At 38.8% G+C, this 21024-nt stretch overlaps 1 protein-coding gene across 12 annotated transcripts in view; it reads left to right on the plus strand.

Annotated features, from left to right (window-relative positions):
- The window catches only part of LCOR (ligand dependent nuclear receptor corepressor), an 81281-nt gene that overhangs the window by 14277 nt on the left and 45980 nt on the right, over nucleotides 1-21024 (plus strand). For 4 of the 12 annotated variants that reach the window (XM_055719911.1, XM_055719909.1, XM_055719921.1 and 1 more), the window contains exons 2-3: nucleotides 17173-17238; nucleotides 17663-17742. The exons of 2 other annotated variants lie outside the window; for them this stretch is intronic. In XM_055719911.1, coding sequence (XP_055575886.1) covers nucleotides 17173-17238; nucleotides 17663-17742 — 146 coding nt within the window. Of the gene's footprint in view, nucleotides 1-3494; nucleotides 3588-14730; nucleotides 14835-15501; nucleotides 15596-17172; nucleotides 17239-17662; nucleotides 17743-21024 lie in introns of all 12 variants that reach the window. 6 more of the 12 variants (XM_055719915.1, XM_055719914.1, XM_055719919.1 and 3 more) reach the window with 4 other exon arrangements.

Here is a 21024-nt window from a genome sequence, read left to right on the forward strand (position 1 = left end):
GTCTTCTTACTCTGCTTCTCATAATTAACAATTTACATGGAACATTTTGCAATCATACATTTTACATGCCTGTGCATTTTACTGCTGTTGAATTTCTTTTCCTCCTTTAAAGCAATTGAGTCAGGCAAACTTCATTCTGCTCTTGATGCTGCCTTTCTAGTGAATGAGCACCAAGTTGCAGTATGTCTCCAGTGAGTGGACAAAAATCTTATATCCAATGTGTTTACTCTTCATAAAATTAACAAAATATTACAGAGAAGCTGATGTTGTAATGGAAGCATTAGGGTCATCACTAGTTGCTGTCAGCAAAAGGTGGTTTCCAGAGATGAAAACAGCTGAATCTATATTTATATTCCTTAGTAGTGGTTCTCATAGGTATTTCTTCATTCTGGTTCGTACAGCACAATGGTAATCTTAGTCCTTCTCCTTTTGGATTAGGGTCAATACACTTTTGAATGTTAGCTTAAAGGAAGGGTTTCTGTTTACCCATTTGACTGATCTGCATATTTGGGCTTTAATGAAAGGGTACTGTATACCTTTAGGTTTATGATGCTAGCTGGAGAGATGGGCCAGTGCTGAAACAGCTTGTTTAAGGGCAGCACTCTCCCAGTTGGCAGGGGCAGTAGATTTCTAGCTATGGAAACCTCCTGAGGGTAGTTGATACCTCATTACACCAGACTACTGTGAAGCATTCTTGGTTTAGTTCACTATCTTCCCTTTTCACCAAGAGACAGTCCCTACCACAGAGGATAACGTGGGTTGATCACAAGATCTATGAGCCGAGCAGGTTTGGACTGAGCTTTCTGTGTGGTCAGCCGGTCAGAATGCATATTCAGCACAGCTGCTAGTTTAGGGATTTGTGTTTAGGCAAGGTTGAAAGTTGTCATAGGGCTTGCTTCCAAACAGGAGTCACCAGGGCAAAAAAACGGGTAGAGCTAAGGGCAGTTCAGCACTTGTGTTGAATTCATCTGCTGAGATTTGTCAGCCAGCAACTCTTTTGACAGTTGACCAAGGAACACAACAGGGCTATGTCAGACCAGCATGGTGTTTCAGGGAGAGAACTGGAGTAAGAACCATTCTCAGAACACATCTGTTTGCTCATTCAGCAGTAGAGCCCTTTGCCTTCCATTGGAGCGTTGTCGCCCATGAGGTGGTCTCTTCTGCAGGAGCCTGAATCTAGCCTGCTCCTGTATCTTGTCTGTTCTCAGCAGCATGCTGCAAAAACCTATGCAGCACATAGTATTGTTGATTCTAGCTCCTTTCTGTTCTAATAGGTCTTGATTCGCCAGCATCTTCACTGTAATACACCTCCCATGTGTTTCACTTACAAGGAGTCCAAAGCAGTTACATGTTTAACAAATCGGAGTAAGTGCATGCTCTGTTCTTGAACAGTCTCTTAAGCAGTAGCTACACTTGTAGTTCCTTAGCAGATGTACTCCAGGGTTTGCTGGGCATGCTTTTCATGATGGCATTGTTTAAGGCAACCCTTTATGTGGCCACTTAAGACTTCACTCTTACTGGAATATGGATGCTGGGCCAGTTAAACCTTTGTCTTAAGCTTGAACTGCCATTCTTATGCAAAGGTGAACTTCTGGAAGTTACTCCTTTAAAAAAACAAAAAGGGGAGTGTGAGTGGGATGCAAAATCACTCGTCCCTTGCGCGGTCTCATGAACTTGCACCAGTGTAACTGATGGAGTGCAGGGGTAGAAATGAATGATGGAGCAGAGAAGGAAAGGGCTGCAAATTGCTGTTACTGCTGGAAGATATGCTTGTGAGACTGTGCTTTGAAGCTGTAGGCCTGATTGGAGTTTGCCTACATGAGTTTTACCTCACGCTAATGCTGATCCTTCAAAAGGAGCAAAAGATTGCATAGATACCTTGACAATATTCCCTGGTGCAAAAAGCAAAGATTAATTTTTGTCATGTCCAAAGCCTTACATCTTTGTAAAATGCATTGAGTTCTTCAATGAGATGATGTGGTTCTCTGTTCTGTACTGTCCCTGTAGTTTGCACTGCTTGGAAATGGTACTACAGTACTTTTAAAAGCTGTGTTTCATGTGCCTTTGGCTTGAGGGATGCCTGGGTATCTGTCGTTCAAATCTCTATTGAAATATGCAGGACCAACCAGTCTGTCAAAGATCAGGCAGACTGGTAGGAACTGTTTCTTTGTTCTTGCCATCACACCACAAGCAGAAGCTGTAGATGAGTGTTCCTAGGATGACTTATTTCACAAATCACGTAGCTTAGCAGTTGTCAAGAGGAGGGAAAACCTTCAGTCTCCTGTTCACGTGATGATGATATGCATAAACTGAAGCACAGGCCTCCATGCCAGAGCTTGTCCCAATATTCAGCAATATGATAGACAGAAAGATGACTTCTATTAAAAGGGGTTTTGTTTTTTTCATTTCCTATTTGACCTGTGGCCTGCCCTGAGTATAAAGTATTTACATGGATGCCTCACATAAGTCTTGTTATTGAGGGTAACAAATTCTGCAAAATTAGCCTAATCTGTTCATTTGGGAATGAAGCAGGATAGATGGGTTTTAGTTTGTGCCTGGAAGTATTTCTGAAGAGCAAAGGCTTGACAATCCTTGAAGATGTATGCTGGTTACTTAAACTTCTGCATTTACATTTATCTGGCTGCTGTGGGTGGGGATTCTCTTGTAGCCTTTCCAAAGGTAGAGTCAGTTGTTTCCTCCTGTTGCCTTTGCCCTTAAAGCTGGATAGTGCAGACATCTACTGTGATGGATGAGTGGATGTCATTCTCAGGAAGGTAACTTCAAGGAAAAAGTAAAGGGTGAAGGGTTTTTTGTTTGGGGTTTTTTTTTGTTTTCTTCGTTTGTTTTGTGTTTTTCCATGGAAGTAGCTGTTTTGGTTTCTTTCCTCAAGGACCACGTGAATAAATCTGAACAATACGAGGTTGAGTCGCACCTGTAAAAATGGGTTCATTTTGTTAGCTTCCTCCTGTTCTGCACAAAGCTACGAGCAGCAGAAGTACTGGAAGAACCTGCTGTGTAGGCTTATGCTAACCGTATGTTAACTTTGCTTAAAAAAAATTAAACCCTACCTCCTGCAGAACTTGATTTGCCATTGAGAAGAGCTTTCCACTTGCTGGGAGTGAAGGAGAATTTTTCAGTCACTGGCAGTTGTGCGAGGACATGGCTATTGTTATTAGCGCAAAGACTGTAGAAAGAACTTCAATTTCCCTGCTTTGTTTGATGCCTCTGCAACTCCAAACTGTTTTCAATGCAGATATTCAGCTGACTGTCCACTGTTGCTGCTTCTAGGTTTCTTTCACTTTTTCTTCCCCTATCCTCGGGTTTCCTCTGCATTGAGTGTTTGAAATTATTTTTCATGAGACATTTTGGTTTCCAAACTAATTTTATTTTCTCTCTAGGTCATTTATGTATTTGTCTTCACTAATGTTTGCAACGTCTCCAAACATAGTATCCTCTGTGAATTTAACTAACATGCTGTTTACCCTTTCTTCCAGATCCAGTTTCTGATCCTACTTCCACATTTGGGAGTATGCAAGGGACAAACCCATCTCTTTGCGTAGCTTGACTGGATATCCCAAGACTAGGATGTTAGTATATTTAAACAATTTTTTGCATTAAAATGTTGCCAGTATCTTAATTGCACATAGATTATTATTTTTTGAAATGTAATTAGCTTTATTGGCATTATGCATATTCAGAAGCCTGCTGGTAGAAAGTTTTTCTGCAGTCTGACTAGTGCTTATTGGTGATTTAAAATGGGGGCAGAAGTAGGAAGAATTTCAGGGTTGCTTTTTAAATGAGCCAGGCTTATTTAGTGTTACAGCTTTAGCACTCATTCTTGAAAATCTTGGCTCTTTGTCTAATAAGATTAACTGTAGGTTAATCCAAGAACATATAAAACCTTTAGACTGTGTTCAAGATATTTGTAAAAGACCACTTCAGACTTCTGAATGCATGAATACAGGCCCTAGGAGAGATGTTTAAATACTTGCAATAGTCAAATATGTATAGAAATACTTGCATCAAATAAGTGTTAACAAAAAAATAAAATTGCACACTGAAGTTTCTTGAATCCTTGCATCACAGGTCACGCTATTCTGGTACTTGTAAGGAACCAGTTGTCTGGAAGAGTAAACCCTATGCTGAACTATTTTTGTAGATTTTATAATGCAGCTTCCTTTAAAAATGTGTTTTGTGATTGTGTAGTTATTGCAAAATGAGATTTCATGTTTTCTGTTATGTTAAGCAACTGTCTGGCAGTAATTAGCAATTCAAAGATAAAGAAGTCAGTGTTAAACTAATGGCTATTTTTCAATATGTTTTTTTGACTCTGACACCTCTTGGAGTGTCTCATGTATTCAACTACTATATCTAATTTAATTACTGAAACGGTAATTTAAATACTTGTTTACAGTAGTGAAGTGAATTTGATGCTGAGTACAATGTTCATTGTGTAGCTGATGATTTTGCAGGTTCCTCTATACCCTTAGTTTTGCAGTGCACTTTGGGTTTTCCTCATGTAAGTGAAAGGAGCATTCTCTTTGTGTGGTTTGAATTTCTTCTGTTAAAACTGTTGCCAATCTTCTTGGCTAACAGTTTAAAGTAATTGGTTATAGTTTCTCTGCTTGGATTTTCATTTGTACTGTCCAGCTCTGTATATAGGTAATAGATTTAGGTAAGATTTCAGTTCTTTACCTTAGATACTCTGACAGATGTTCTCAGAACTAGTGCTAGGAAAATGCAGTGTTTTGCAACACTTGTTCTAGTATCCCACTGCGTTTTATTTTAGTGGCAGATTTCTTCACTCACCCCTTCTGGTGTTATTCCTGTGATTTTATAGAAAAGCAAGTTTCTTACGGTTGCTTACAAGCTTTTCAAGGGAATTTGAGACTTACTGAGTACTATTGTTTATTTTATTAAATCTGGTGAAGCACAGTGTGTTCTAGAAGTCTAATATTCCTTGAGCCTGGAAATGTTTCTAGTGTCAAAGAACACTTCTAAAAAATTTGGCTATATCTGATATAACCTTAATAGGATTTAAAGTATAAAATTGACAGTAGTGGGGACCAAGGCAGTTGCATTAAGTTGTTATTAATGCTTCTTGCACACACTGTATTTGGCAATTTGTTAACTCTGTGCCATACTTTGTTCATTACATGTGCCTGGTACCTCCCTCCCCCCCCCCCCCCCCCCCAAGAAACTTAGGTGTGAAGAAATCTGTAGGGAAAAAATGACCTTAAGGGAAGATATTTACAAAGTGTCATAGACATCAACTTGTCTTGTAACATTGTGTATCTGTTAGGGCTATCTAGATTTTTAATCCCTCAGGATTAGGTGGTTACCATGTCGCTTGCAGAAGCGCAGTTAGTATCAAATTCTTTCCCTGTTTATATGGCTGTACTGCCGGCAGTTCCTAGCCATGGATTAGGAAATCCGTTTCTGAGATGTTGCTCTGAAAGTAGTGTTCAGAAGTTACAAAAAGAACTGCTTTGGGTGTAAGTAGACAGTGACTCTCATGTGAAAAACTAAAGCTTTTATAGCGAAGTGGCACTCAAAACTGTGAAGTGTTTCTCTTGTTTCTTCATATAGAGGTTGTTACTGATATTTTGGTCTCCATGGGATTCAGAAATACAATGTAATGTGGAATGCTGAGTTTGAGTTTGAGAAGTGTGTGTGTGGATTACCTGGAAAATTTAATTCAGATTTTGAAGAGAAGGCCTGTCGTAGGCAGTTTCTTAGAAGGCTGAGTGATCTCCAGTGTTTCTTCACTTAGCATCAAATAATTGTTTTTAGATCTACTGGATGTCCTAAACAGGGACTCCATTCTTCGAACAGACCTGAGGCAGTAACAGGTCTGCTAAGACCTTTTTATTGACATAGCAACTATGAAATTGGAGCAAGGCTGGTTGTTCTAGAAGGCTGATCTCCAGATGTTTGTCTTTGTAACAGTTTGATGTTCTTGACTAGAAACCCATTATTTGATTAACTTGAACATATTCTAAGCTTCTGCTGTAATTCAGTGACATTGAGAAACTTAGTATGCAGAAAGTGTGGGACTGCTGTCTTCTCTCAAGTTCAGATCACACATGCTGCTTTCAAGCAGAGAACTTCCAACTAGACTGAAAACAAAAATTATGAGGGAAGTGGGTGGCCTCAACCAAAGTGCAATGGATTAAATGTTTTACTTCCTTAACTATGAAAGGCCAATAACATGCTGTACTTCGGGAGTTCTAGAAGGTCTGGAGTAAATGAGACGGAGAAGTCTGGGCAGTGTCAAAAAGCTGCACAGAACTGCTTGGCTTGAGGAAGGCCTAGGTGATGATAGGAGCTGAAATTACTGTGTGTATAACTCAGTTAAGTGCAGCGTAAACTGTTAAATATACCTGTAGACACTAAATTCACTGTAGCTTCACAGAAAAGATACTCGGGTGTAACTTTGAAATGCTGAATGGCCATCATAAAAGATGTGTTCTCTGTCATGTGACTTTTGCATCACTCCAGTCCCAAGGGATTTTTTTCTGACTACAGTCTTCAGCGGTGATCCAGTACCTACTTCAGATGTCTGTCTCAAATCTGAATAAGGGAAAGGCAGTCTGAGAAAGCGAACGAGGAAATCAAACAGGTCTTGGTTTCAGCAGTATGCTGTTGAAGCTGTCCCTGGTCCTGCCACTTGTTCCTGCTGACATAACTGGGCTAGGCCAGAAAATTGTTCCTGTCCAGAAATAAGGCAAGCAAAACTTGATTTTCCCCCCCCCCCATTGTCTTCCGTATGCACCTGTGCAGCTGTTTGTATTGCCAGTGAAAAGTGTGAATAGAAATGCCTGATGTTAAGTAGCCTTTCTTCTGTCCCGTGTTGCTGTCAAGGAGGAAAAAGAAAAGCTCAGTGTAATCCCAGTTGTAGCTGGACACAAAATACCTTACAGAAACCAGGTGCTTCTCCTGAGAAGCACATCTGCAGGCATAGTTTACAGAATCGATGATGTGTATCTGAAGCTAAAATGTTAGTAAGATTGAAAGAGTTGCTACATGAAATGATGGTAAACATTACATGACATCAGAAGTGAGAGAGAGATTTATCAGTCACTTGCTCTTTGTGAAAATTTCCACTAAACCCCGAAGGCCAGGCTGTCTTATAGCCGTTTACTGCAGTTTCTTGCATCTGTGTGTTGTTTTTTTAAAGAAGGTTCACTGCTCTCAGTCTACACTGACTAATGCTGCATCACATCTGGCAATTTCAGTTCCCACAACTTACTCGGCACCAAATTGTTTTGCTGCTATAGTCTTCTGTTACAAAGTTGTCAGCAGCTGTGCTTATGTTTCTCTGTTTCCAGAGGAATATCAGGGCTTGCAGATTCTTTAGTGCATAGGCATAACCCGAGGAGTGAATGAAGGATAGGTAAGAACATTTCTGCTAGTATTTAGTTCTATCGACACAAGAGTAACAATAGTATCACAGCTATATCTTGTGTGCAAGAGTTGTCATTGTGCTCTTGATAACTGTTGTCGTGCAAATGACCATAAAACTGGAGGGGGCTGTTAGGCTTAGTTGTGCTCCCTTTGCATTTGCACCTTGTGTCATAGACTCACAAATGCCCTGCTTGAAGTGTACTTTCAAATGTGACATCAGTGGTGACAACTGGTCACTTTAATTTGCTCTGTAGTTAGCACGAATTCTGTGCTCCTGTCTTTCAGTGTTAAGACACTTCTCTCTGTGTGCTGATCTGTTTGGTTTAGGGTTTTTTTTTGTTTAAAGTGGGTAACTTCTGCCCCCCTGCCCTGCTTTCAGTTACCCTTTCATTTATGTGTAGCTGCCTGCATCACCCACTGATTTCACCTAGGTTATCCTTTCTGTTGAGACAAAACTGAACAGTCCATCTGAAAAGGCTAAGGATACTTTTCCAGAGTTTCTGGGAAGCCTTCTCAAAACATCAGGTGTGCTTCATATTCACTGTAGCGATCATTCAGCTTCATTCCCGTGATTTAGGTTCTTCTTCTTCTTTTCTTCTGTTAGGTTCTTCTTTTCTTCTGTTAGGTTCTTTATCAGAATTTTGATATACTGGCATATAAGATTTTTCAAGATGCTGTTAGCTAGCTGGATTCAGAAGGCATACTCTTCATTGGGGCAATTATGTAGTGGCTTATTGTGGTGATTTAACATCAGACAGATTTTACAATCACAAATAACAGAATAAAAAAGCCCTTGGTAGTTTTTACCTTACAGGTGAGCTTAGTGTATTCACCTTTAAACTAAGAAACATTCAATAAACTTTCACGTGTCTATGCTATTTGTGGAAGATCATCAGATTTTCAGTGATGGGTGATACAACTATATTTAGTTTCCTAAGTAGAATCACATTTTCATTTCCCTTTGCAGAGTCCTGCATAGATTTTAAAAATCTATGTAGATATAACTTGAGATCCAGAAAGAAGAGAAGAATATATTGAATTAATTCAGTAATGAATGATGATATAACTGACCTCCTGTGATAAAGGAGGTAAAACCAGAGTCACACTCCAAGGGTTTGCTAGATCAAAGCTGTGGTTTGGTAGAGCTTTTTTCTGCTAGTGGTCCTCATTTAAATGAATTCAGCAGCTTGTGTTTACCCTTTCTGGGCTGTTTTTTAGCTGAATTGTTTCAGTAGGTGGCTGTGTGTTGCAAACAGAATGATGTGGGGCAGGACTGAGTTGCTGGGGGAAGGCAACCCTCTTCAAATAGGGCTGCTATGGAGTATGAAATGTCGCTAGTATCTCAGCCACTCTAACTCACACTTCTGCACCATGCCAATGCATATCTTTTGTGGCTGGGCTGGAAGGCACTGGTGTCCTGTGCTTCCACATATACAACTTTTGAGGGAGAGGGAGGGTTCCTCTATGGTTTAAACTGACTTGGGCCTCTGCTATACATACTTGTGGCATGCTGTTTCTGACAGCACACCTGATACTGGCTGATTTGTGGAATGAGCATTACTATGGCCAGGAAATATAGTGGAGCAGTGAATAGATGTTGCTGGAAATCTTCTCTTGTGTGGGAGGCATTTTCCAGGCAGATAAATTCTGTCTTTTGCAAGGCTATTCTTATGCTTCTGCCAGGGGAGCATGGGATATGGGGATAAACACTGGTAATTAATGAACGTCATTTTAACTTTGCTTGGGAGTGAAGCATTAACATGTGGTCTCCAACAGGAAAAAAGTTTGAAGGTTTTTATTTTGCAGCAATAAACAATGCAACACTGTTGGATATGGAAAAAATAGCCCTGAGTTTGAGAAACATTTGGGTCTCTGTATAAAAACTTCTGTTCTGTGGTGATGCTATTGAGCACTCTCATTCTTGGGCTATTTGATTCTCTTAATCTGTTTATAAACTTCTAGCTAGCTGATATAGTTTCTTCTCAGTGAAAGTTGTACCTGGTTGCCTGCTGGAACTCTAGACCTGGAATTGAACAAATAAGCACCGTCTTTGAATTGAGATACTGAGAAACAACTCCCACTTCACTTTTTAGTGTTAAAGTTTGTTTGGGGCTTTTTTTTTTTTTTTAATTTATATCTTATTCTGCCATTAAGTAAAAACTAACTTTTTAAGAATACATAAAAAGTTGGTAGTTACTGAGATTCTTCTGCTGTCATGCTTTGCCATTTTGTGATATCTGTATTTTCTGGTTTATTTTCTAAAGTAATAAAATGCATGTATTTACATGAGAAGATTCCAGTCAGGTCCTGCATATTGGTGGTGACTGGCTGCGAAGAAAACCAGATAGTCTTATAATAAACCTCCTGATCTTGAGTTAAAATGTGAAACAAAAGCCCACAGCCCCCAACTTGAAGAACTAGCCAGATTAGTGATGCCGTATCTACAAATCGGAGGATCTTCCCACCCCCGCAAATCCACATGAAGATTACAGCTCAGTCTGCCAGAGCAGTTGCTGTATCTTGAGGTGATGTTGAGACAGCCATTGCAGAGAGTCCTTGGCTTTTTCTGAATTCTGCTACTGAGGCTTATGATTAGAGATAAGATGGTTTCATGCCTTCATGCAATTCTCACTCACACACACACACACACACACACATCACACACACAACAATATTCCTTGTGGGAGTGGGACAGGTGATTGTCTGCATTATGCCTTTTGCCTTGCTATACTCTGTACTCTCACAACAAGCTTTATAACTTGTCACGTCTGGGTTTTCTTGGGGGTCACTTTTCAGTTGTAATCGGTGAGATAATCTGCCAGTTAAGAGTGCCAATGTAGGATGGGGAGACCTGTTTCCATTTCTATCACTGCAAAGCAGCCTGATAACTTGCTTTCTTTGCTTCTCTGTTCTCCCCTGCAGAGGGGAGAGATCTTACCCCGTTTAGGGGATTTGGCAGGGCTCTTTCCTGTTGTGAAGGCAAGTGCATTGCAGTACTGTAGTTGAGATATGTAGCTGATTTCTGTCATATTTAGCTCATTAACTTTTAAATGCCTTGCTGCAAGTTTGATATTGCATCAGAGAAAATGTGCCTAGGCCTGATTCTCTGAGGAAAAGGAATTGCTTGGTTGAGAGGGATGCTTGGAGAAAAGACTGAGGATGGCCTGCTGCAGCTTCTTCTTTATTAAAATTACAGACCATTAGTGGAATTTTAATGAAGTCTTGCAGAATGGATGCTCAGAAGTACTTCTGCTATGGCAGCAGATAAGTACTGTTCATATGTTTTTGTTCCTTTTTTGATTTCTCAGTTTATTGCTGTGGTGAGTTACTGTAACAGTGAAATGGCTGTTTGACAAAACATGTACCTTGTTGGCTTCAAATGTAACTTCTCTACTGGAGATGCTGTTCTACAGTGAATAAAACATTAGTCTAAGGCCAAAGGATTCTTTTTCTCTTGAGCTCCGAGGGCCTGTTTAGGGACCTCAGCAGATGATACCACATATTTTGTCTTGGGAACACAAGACGTTCTGGTGAAAAAAAAGCTATAGAAGAGCTACGTGTTGCTATATAGGACTTGGTTATACCTGTTACTTTAGACAGTACCTATCTTAATATCCTTAGTTGTTTTCTTTTGTACGTATGTCTGTATTGCTCTTACAGAACCAGGTTATTGATATTTAAGGTCCCTGGAAAGACCTTGGATTTACTAAGGCATCTGTTGTCTCTGGAGCAGGGATGTCTGCAGTAAGTCCCTGAGCAGTGCAGTTCCGTTAACAAGAATGTGGAAGCATGAACTTCGAAAAATTGCTGAAGATGCACAGCTTTTTCTTTGCTGCCCAGGAAGCTAAGACAAAGTTGGCTTAACTGGTAGTTGGAGTACTTAACTGGGCTCCATTCAGATAACGAGATCGCTCATCTAGGTGGATGGGAGTTTCTTTTATTTTGTTGCATGAATAAAAGAATATTCTCAACTTATAATTACATGCATGTCCTGAGATTTGGTGTATATTAATAACTGTCCTGTGACTTTTTTTTCTCCTCCCTTGTTGCTTGGTCTTGCTTTTCTATTAAGATGCCTGTGACTGAAACATTCAAGTTTAATAGATTTTTGTCCTGAAAGAGACAGAATTCCCGTGTTACACATAGACTGTAGGATTTTTCTGAATTAATTCCTGTTTCAAATCCCATAGCTGTGGATAAATATATCCAATCTTGACCAGAAAATCTAGGCACGAGAAATCCAATAAGAACCTGATGTGATGGTGGTGGCTCTTGCTTCCTACTAGTTAATGAGACTCCTATCATGATGAATGTAAGTGCTGGGGGAGAGTACAAGGGGAATAGATCTTAGCGGCCAGCCCACGCTTCCCTAAATAACACCTCCAGAATCCTAAGGTAGGGAAAGCGTCAGTCTGGTCCTGGAGTGCATATCTTGTGTCTTTAGTTGGACACTTGTAAAATTAAGAGTGTCTAATATCTGGCTGAGTTTGATCAGCTTCTGATTTCAGCTGCTGGATCTGGGTATGTCTTTGAGAAGCTATTTTTCCTGTTCGAGATGTGTGTTTTGTGGCTTTCTTCATTCCCCTCCACCACCCTTTAGAAGTAGTGTTTAATTGCATTTGCTTTGGTAAGCAGCCTCTGTGACCCGGGCCTTTTGTTATTTGCTGTTCTTTCTGTCTTTGTGTATCCTGCAAATTTAGTGACTGCTTTCTTCCAAGACACCAACTAAAATGTTAAATGACAGAGGGCCAAGAACCAATACTTGATGGACCTCGCTAGCAGTGGTTTCTCATTGACACCAACATTTCAAGAGTTGTCACTTAATAGATTTTTAAAATGGTTTATATGTATTTGGCTGATTTTTGTTTGTTTTGCTTTGGTTGGGGTTTTTAATTTTTCTTTTTTCCTGGCTGGTTTTAGTCAAAATGTGTTGTGTCGGCCCAAAAATGTTATGTAAATCTAAAAATATTCTATCAAACCTGTTACTGTTAATGAAATTTTGTTTCATAAAAGTAAAATTAAGTAATTTTTGTAAGCTCATGTTGATTGACACTGTTTTTGCTGTTAATTCCTCAGTAGTCCTCTGAGCTGTTCTTGTTTTTGAAAACCTTTACCAAGTTGAGACCCCAGTACTTACCTATTTAATGTTTTGACATTTCAAAGGGATGATTTTTTTTTTTTTTCCTCCAGCCCATGGGAACTTCCTCAATATTCCAAGACTTTCTGGAATTAAACACTGCTGCAAACATTCTCTGAGTAACTTCCAGGAAAAAAAAAAAATCACCTCCATTGCAATTCAAGACTGTTAACTTAAAAATGTTAAATAACAGCACCTTGATAGGTTTTGTTGAATGATCATATGCCATTCTGTTGAATGTTAATATACTACCATATTCTTGTAAACTTTTTTTTTGGATAACATGCATATGTACCTTCTTTTTGATTTTATCTTTGCTTACTTCAAAGCTGTGTTTATCTCTTTGCTCTGACCTTTGTAACATTTCTGAATTTTGATTTATGTTCTTTGCTTTGAATCCCCCTGTCCCTTTTCCAACCTCTTGTCTCCTCTGTGCTTTTGCTCTTAGTTGCACTGTGGCTTTGGATTTTTTTGGGTTTTGTGTGGGATATTTTGTTTTCTTTTTAATGAACAGGTCCGATTTTTTTTTTTTTTTCCCCCATGATACTGTTTTGAGGGTTTCTAGTATAAAGTTCCTAAATAGTTAAGAAATTAAAACAAAAGATGTAGACAACTGTTGTCTTAATTGATTTGACTCTATTTCCAGCTTTTTGAAGTTGTCCTTTTAAAGTGCAAAGTGCTATGTATTAGGCTGATTGCTTATTATAAATAAATGCTGATGAATCAGTTACCTTATTTTCTGTTGGAGTTGGTCTACAAATCTATTATACTTAACTACTGCCCTGCCTGGTACTTACTTAGTCTATTAAGATCTAGCTTACAAATCGATATTCAGAGATTAGGGCTGAAGAGTTGATAACTACGTATGTTGGGTTTTATTTTCTTCCTCCAGGGTCCTTGCTATGTTCCCGTTTATTTGGAGTTCTTTAATAATTTATGTAATGGTAAAGGTGGATTGTAGCCTTTCGTTTCTTTACTACTCTCAAAATTATTTGAATTCTAATTAGTGGTACAAGCTTTACTGCTTTGACTAGATACGTATGTAGGGCTGAATTATGTAGTGAGTATTAAAGGGTATGTTTGAGCTGTGCTGTTGCAGGGGAAAAAAAAAAGCATTGTTTGAAATGCTAGGCTCTGTGTTAGTGGCAGTCCAGAAATGCATCCCTATCTCCTGAAGATCTTGCATTCCTGTTTTTTAAAGGGTTGAATGTGTCTTTGGCTTATCCACATTGCTAGAGATCAGCTAGTAAAGTACTGTCTTGGACTATCAACTTCTCTAATAGTGTTATCTCAAGGAGCCTGGTAGCTACTTCATCATTACAAGTGCTCTCAGTTTTAAGGCAAAAGATACGAGGATCTAACTGGATTTTATTTTTTGTTGTTGCAAAGCTTGAAGGTAAATTTTTAAGCAGCAAACTATAATTACAGTTTAAATTTATGACTTAAAATATTTCGTTACAGAAGGGAGGATGAAAATGCCAGAAAAGGTGAAAATAAAACTATTTAGGTGCAGAGACAAAACTAGTGAAATTTGACCATACTGAAAACTGTATAGTCAGCTCTCTCTTTTTGTTTTCTATTTTTTTAGTTTTAATTTTTGTGTTTGTTACCTCTAGCATAAAAGTTTTGTCAGAGGACATTTTAAAGAATGTTTCTTAAATATTGCTTTACTTTTAGAACAAACAATTGTAAAATAGTAGTAAGTGTGTAACAACCTCTACGTTTAAAAAGTTATTCCACCCTTGCTCCAGTACTAAGGGTTTTCTTTGTTCTTTATGGGATTTTTTTTTTTCCTAATTCTTCACTTGCTGGCAAGCCTTCTGAGGTAGAGAAGATGTTTTATGCTTTGTAAATGTATTTTTTTAAAAAGAACAAACACCTTTTTTTCTAAATTCTTACACTAACACCCAAAAGACATTTTTCCTTGTGTAGGTCACCAGTAACATTATAAGGGTTAAATGTATGGTTGCTTTAATTGTGAGGAATGTATCTAAGAGAAAGCTCTGAAATACTGGGATCTTCTTCCCTTTTTCTCTTTCCTAATTCTGTTATTCCTGCAACTTTTCCACTGGCCCTGCTCTTCAGCTGCTGTGAACTGTCAGACACTGAAATACAGATGATGAAAATATAGAAACTGGAATTCAAGAGAGGCAGCCATGTTAATTTCTGTTCCATTTGAAATGCAGGAAAATATCATCTGCCAAATGGAAAAGGACAGTCGGTGGGAAAAGAAATGTTCTTTTCAAGCTTCTAAGAGCAGTGACAATGGAGAGAAAAAATACTATAAAAAGTAGGCAGCTCCTTTTTCAAGATTTTGTTTTTAATGTATTATGCATGATTAACTGTACACAGTTGCTCTTTTGGAGTCCTGAATGACTGAATACTACACTGCAGGGCTTATACTGTCTTTACTGCATTGCACTTTGCATTTGGGGGGGAATAGGGCTCAGCTTCATGGCAGTTTTGCCAGTCTTTAGTATAATTTTTGAATACATTCATACTTCCCTTATTTGCCTTTTTTAATGTCAAGCATTACACATAAGATGTTCTGCTGTTGCTATGCAACTGCTAAATCCAATATTTAATATTAATAAAACCCGAGTGGCATTAGCATCACTGAGAACAGTGGGCTAGCAAACTATGATTGTACAATATCCAGGCTGTAAAACTTGGCAGGGACTTCAGTGTGCAATTGCATGCATGGCAAACTGTGGGGCATGAGTCACTGGCAGTTACTATTTTAAGAGTCGTGAGTTTGAGTAAAATTTCTGAGCTCTTTGGATTTTTATTTATATATATAATATAATTTTTTAAACAAAAGGGTAAAGAATGAGGTTGATTAGCTGTTTTTTTCAAGGTTTCATTTCAGATACAAATTCTGAGGGATCACTACCCATAAAAGAGTCAGCATTATAAACCTATGGGTCAATACCCTGATTCTCCTATTTTTCTTCTAGGTCAGGTTGGTCGGCCCTTTCCCACTGTTCCTGCCACTTCCTGAAGCCTGAATTGGCTTTTTTTGGAGGCAGTGCTACTTCTCTGCCTGACAAGGTGCTGTTCAATGAGATGTTTTTTCTAGTTTCTCCTCTTCCACCTTGTTTTCTGATCTCTCCCTGTTTCTCTTTACTCTTGACTGTTATTTCACCGTCACTCAATTTTTGTTTGTTTTCTTTTGTTTGGTTGGGTTTGTTTTATTCTTTGCTTGGTCCTTTCTGAGATTAGATTTTTAGTGTCAGCCTCTGATATTAGATCAAGGATGGTGGCGTACCCCAGCAATACTTCGGCCATCTAAGTTGTGTTACAGGCCGCCAGTTCTCTAGGGTTCTGAATCTGATATCTGAAGATGCTAGTGCTCTGGCACTCTTGCTGACACCCGGGGAGGGGGTGTAATGCTACTTGTCCTTTCCTTTTGAGGTATGCGTTCCAAAAGATAGCTTTGATATTAGGTCTGTATAAAGTCAGAGTTATTTTAGAATGACTGCTCTTTTGCAATGGAATAATGGATCTCCTTCATGGCATGTGATCATTTAGATTTCGACTGTTTTCTTAAAGTGACTATTTCAGGTAGTTTATCTGTCCCTGATTCACCCTGCAAGTTTCTCTAAATTTGAAACTGTATTTTTGTGTCTTTTTTTTTTTTTTATCATTTCCTCTGCCTCTCAAAAGATTTAGGCAAGTAGGAGAAGCTGCACCTAGATGTATGCAAACTGTTACTAAACCTACAAAGCAAAAGTGTTAAATGGGGGAGACGCCATACAGTAAGTTGTAGCCTTGAGTTTTATGGTCATATTTGGAACCCATTTTTATAAGCAGGTGGAATTTGTCTGTCCCCCTTAAAGTATTCTTTGTACTTTTCATATTCACTCTGCTAACCTGTCTACTCACAGTATTGCGTAGTTAATAGCTCTGTAGATTTTACTGCCAGCAGGGGTTTAGTGTAATATTGATTTAACATTTCCAAATAATGGCAGTAATTTCGGTAAAGGTTTTTCCTCTTTTGGAATAAACTAAAATTGGTTAGACTTCTTTTAAGTGAGGCATAAATCATGGCATTGAAGTAGATCGCACTGTGTATCTTAGGTGTGGATCTGCGATTGGAAATTGGTTCCTTAGTGGCATGGCACTGCTGAATCCCTTTCCTTTTGAATTTTATCTCCTCAATCCTGTAACTCTTCTGGAAACACAGATTCTAACATTTGCTGAAATTCAGAAAAGTAACTGAATGCCACTCAGATGGAAGAATGTATGTTTTTTTTTAAATTGGGAAAATGTACCTTATTTTAGTTTGGAGATTTAGGCGAGAGAATTTTTTTCATATAGAAACTACCTGGTCATGTTGTAGAATGTACAGCTTCCTATTTTCTTTTCAAAATGGTTTATTTCAATGTGGTAATGTTCTCTGTTTTTAACCTAGCTATTTACAAAAGTACAGGAGTCGATGGACTCTAGATTGTGCTATGATTTGTCAGTAATTCAGTCATCACAATTGACCCATGTTTCTTGTAATACTTAGAGAAAACACGTTGAGTTCTGTTCTTGGAACAGATAAATATAGAACTGCTATTGTGAATATTCTTGTAGTGACGTACTTAATCTAGAAAGCTAACAATTCTTTTATTTGCTTTTAGGGTTTGAAAGTATTCTAGAAGGCCTGTTTGGACCTGGATTATTAAAAGATCTCAGTTTGTTTAAAGGTATTCAATCTCTATGTTTGTATCTTGTTCTGCATTTCTAATGACAGAAGCAGCCCCAGCTCTGCCTCTAGAAAATGTGTGTTACCGTGGTGATTTCTGCTTTTTTTTTTTTTTCCCCCCCTCCCCCAGGCAGCGCTCACAGTTAGTTTCATATTGGCTAAAATTACTAATGAGTGTGCGTTCATCTTTATGTAGCTGGGAGTGTATTTGGCAGTGCTCAGAAAAACAGATTTGTTGTGCATAGATAAAATGTATACAGTTTGGTAATCTGGGGATTTAGAAAAATGGCCGAAATGAAGTCTGCATCCTCAGAATGCAGGCAAGAATGTTGTGAAACAGGTCTTTAATTCGGCATTTCTCTTTTGGCTCCAGTTGTGTCGCGGTTTATGAATATGAAGTAATTTGCTATTCCTCTGATTTACAGACTGTGAGCCTGAAGGTGTTTCTGATTGGTCTTTTGATGAAAATTGTCTTTTCTGCTGCCTGAGAAGAGAAAAAGTGAAGGTAACAATGCAGATGTGTGAAGCTAGTAGTTGTAGGGGAGGGACAAAGGGAGGGAGTTTGCTGTTTCTAGTTAACTGAACATAGAAAAACTGTACTTCCTACCCCTTTCCCCTCCTTCAGAAAAAAAGGCTTTCTGAATTAAAATAGTGCAAGGTAATGAACAGTCTTGCCTCTTCTCTGCAACTTTTTCTTTGTGGTGTGTGATGCAGATATTTTTTTTCCTCTCTGTGTAGTGACTCATTCTGTTTAGTGTTTTTTGTTTGTTTTGGTTTTTTTGAGTTCTTTGTAAGAGATCTTGTTGGGATCATGATACCTTTCCCAAGGGGGCCAAACTGTGCCTTGTGCATGTTTACTACAGTCAGATGCTGGGCTTATCTTCAGTATGGAAATGTGGTCCATTTTAACAACCTAGAGTCTTGTTCTGTATCTTGGAATCTCTTTCCCAGTGGGCCGTATCCTTTTATTAAAGGTCTAATATGTATGGTAGGTTTTGTACTATGCTTGTTTATAACCAAGTCAGAGCCTAAATGTGGACAAGTCAGCTTTGCCAACATAATAAACTTGCAGTTTGTTTTCTTAACGAGATTATAGCTGCATATGAAACAAAGGCTATCGTGCTATACATGATTGTTGCTCAGGCCATGTGTTGAAATAATGATTGTTCTATAGCATAGGAAGGAAGGCTCATCTGTCTTGGCAAAACTTCATTCGCCAGAACTTGTAACTACTACTTCTTCCTGCACAATGTAAAGTAACACGCAGAGTGGATCTCTATCAACTTAGGGATGAAGCAAAAGCACTCTTTCCTCTGCAGCAGCTAACATGTTTAGCTGCGTGGCTTGTTCATAAAAGAAGTACCTTGCCGACAGTGATACTTGTCATGTTGCCAGATTATGCTTGGTTTTGTATTACAGTTTTAGTTAAGGCATGGGAGGAGGGTTAGGAATGCTTGCATTTACACCAGATGTAGGGCATAATACTTTCTTTCACTGACAGTGGTAGCAGGTAAGCTGTGTGGATGCTTGTGCTGTAAGGAGTTCTGTCTTGTTTGACTTATGTCATCTCACAAAAAGACAAAATTCAGTGTTTAGCACAGTCACTGAATTGATTCAGAAATTTATCTTGTGGTAGGGTCAGAGACTGGTTGTGGTATGGGAGAATCTAACAGTGTATGGGTAGATCTTCAAAAAGACTGTTTACATCTCAGTTGTCCTCATAGGTCCACTGTAACTAAAATAAAGCCCCTGAAAATCTGTGATTGTTAGGTGAAGATAAAAAGTAAGAACACAAATACCTACCGTATAGTTTTCAGGCTTCTATACAACCTTTAGACAGAAGCTGAGATGCCACTATTTATATTTTCATGTACTTTGCTAAGCTTTTCTTTCTAGTTTTACATAGTGAAGTGTAGTCCGTGATTGTGAGTATTGCTGAAAGACTGGGAACGTATTCCTTATGCTAGTGGTAGTTATCATTTATGTTAAGATCCTCACATGGTTTTCCATTGTACTGTGTGGTAGCTTTTAAATGGCTAAAAGAAAAGATGCAGATGTGGTCACATCTGTTGTGCTCCATGGTATTTTGGCATCGGGGGTCTAAGGAGGCTTAAGGATTGTGTACAGATTGACACAGAACACACAGGGCTGTGCAGCATCACTAGGCAAAGGTGCTAGGTGAAGGGATTATGAGTTCTGAGCAGGCTGGAGAGAAATGTGAGTTAAGAAAGGCTGTGGTAGTGTCAGTCAGCCACTGTGGGCTGGAGCAGGATAATTTTTATAAATAAAACCCAAGCAATTTGTGTCACTTTACATTTTCAGTAGCCAAAAATACCTGTTTAAACCATATGGGTTTTTTTACAGCTGATTGATAAACAGGGACAGCAGAGAGCTTTGTACGCATGCTGCTGTGCTGCATGACCAGGGATCATTGGCTGGGGGAGTGGGGACAGGTGGTGAACCAGTCCATTCAAATCAGACTTGTGGCTTCTCTTTTAATCTTGGTGATTCTCCTCATGCTTGGCACAGGGCTTCCTTGGAGTATACAGGATTTTTTCTAGGTTGGTTGTGGGGGTTTTTGTGTTTTTTTGGGGGGTGGGTGGGATGTTGGTGTTGGTGGGTTTTTTTCTCCTTCCTGCCCCCCAGCCTCTATATCAGTTCTGTTTGGTTTTGGCTTTTTGGAGCTTTTTTGGTTTATTTGTTTTGTTTTGTTTTTAAGGGAAGAATATGGGTCCTTTTAGACCTAGTGAGTTCTTGTATGTCCACTGAGAGAGATGGCAGAGTGGGAGTGCTTCCTTTCCTCTGGGGGTACACCAAATTGCTGCACTGCTGGCTGTTGCTTATGTCATTAGTTTGCAATACAGAGTTAAATATGACTTGTTTATGGGAGCCTTCAAATAGTATGGATTTAACATCATAATTTGAATTAAAACACCAGAGACTTAATTGTTACAAAAAAGCTTGTAACTTCATTTGGTATTTAGCCAAATGATGGGCAGTCTTCATCTGATGGACTGAACTAAATTAGAAATGGTAATAGTTTATTTGAAATATCTGCTATTTAACTTCTGTACTGATATCTTTATTTTAGAGATATCTTCTTTTTAGGGAGTTGCAGATTCAGTCTACTGTAACTGCTAAAACCTGTCTGTTTCTGTACACGAATTGGTAGCCGTTGTGCTTTCTGTGCTACATCCTTTATTCTGCTTTTTTTTGTTGTTGTTCATGTGCATCCTCTTACCTTTTTAGGAAAAGAACTGGGCAGGGTGGAATGATTTGGGTTTGTGCTTGTGTACTGCTGGGTCACAGAATTAAAAAGTGTGTCATTGATGTTGTAGCTGGGAGCAAGACAGCCACAAACCACATATTACAACATTGTGGCGCTATGGCTGGCCTTTTTTTCCAATGAGTACATCTCTACCAATACCTCCTTTTGGATTAGTGGAATAATTATCAGTGTACTTGATTTTCACCTTTCAGTGACATATAGGTACCTGATCCGAGAAGTTCAAAACCAGTACAAATCTTCACGGGTTTTTTTCTGGATTTCATTTGCCCGTAAGAATTACCTGTAACTTAGGAGACCAGTAGTTGTGCTTAAGGAGAATTGAGTTCTGGACTGCAGGTTGAGAATCGGAGGCCAAGATTAGTTTATTGGCAGAGCTCTTTAAGGGGAAAAAATTACGCTTGCTCTCCCACCCATATCGGTGATGTTGGTTCTTACTTTTACAAGCAATCAGATTCAATTACATGAATTCTTCAAAGGATGGAGAACCATCTGCTGAAG

Source organism: Falco cherrug, chromosome 9 (genome assembly GCF_023634085.1).
Source record: "Falco cherrug isolate bFalChe1 chromosome 9, bFalChe1.pri, whole genome shotgun sequence".
Classification (NCBI taxonomy): domain Eukaryota; kingdom Metazoa; phylum Chordata; class Aves; order Falconiformes; family Falconidae; genus Falco; species Falco cherrug.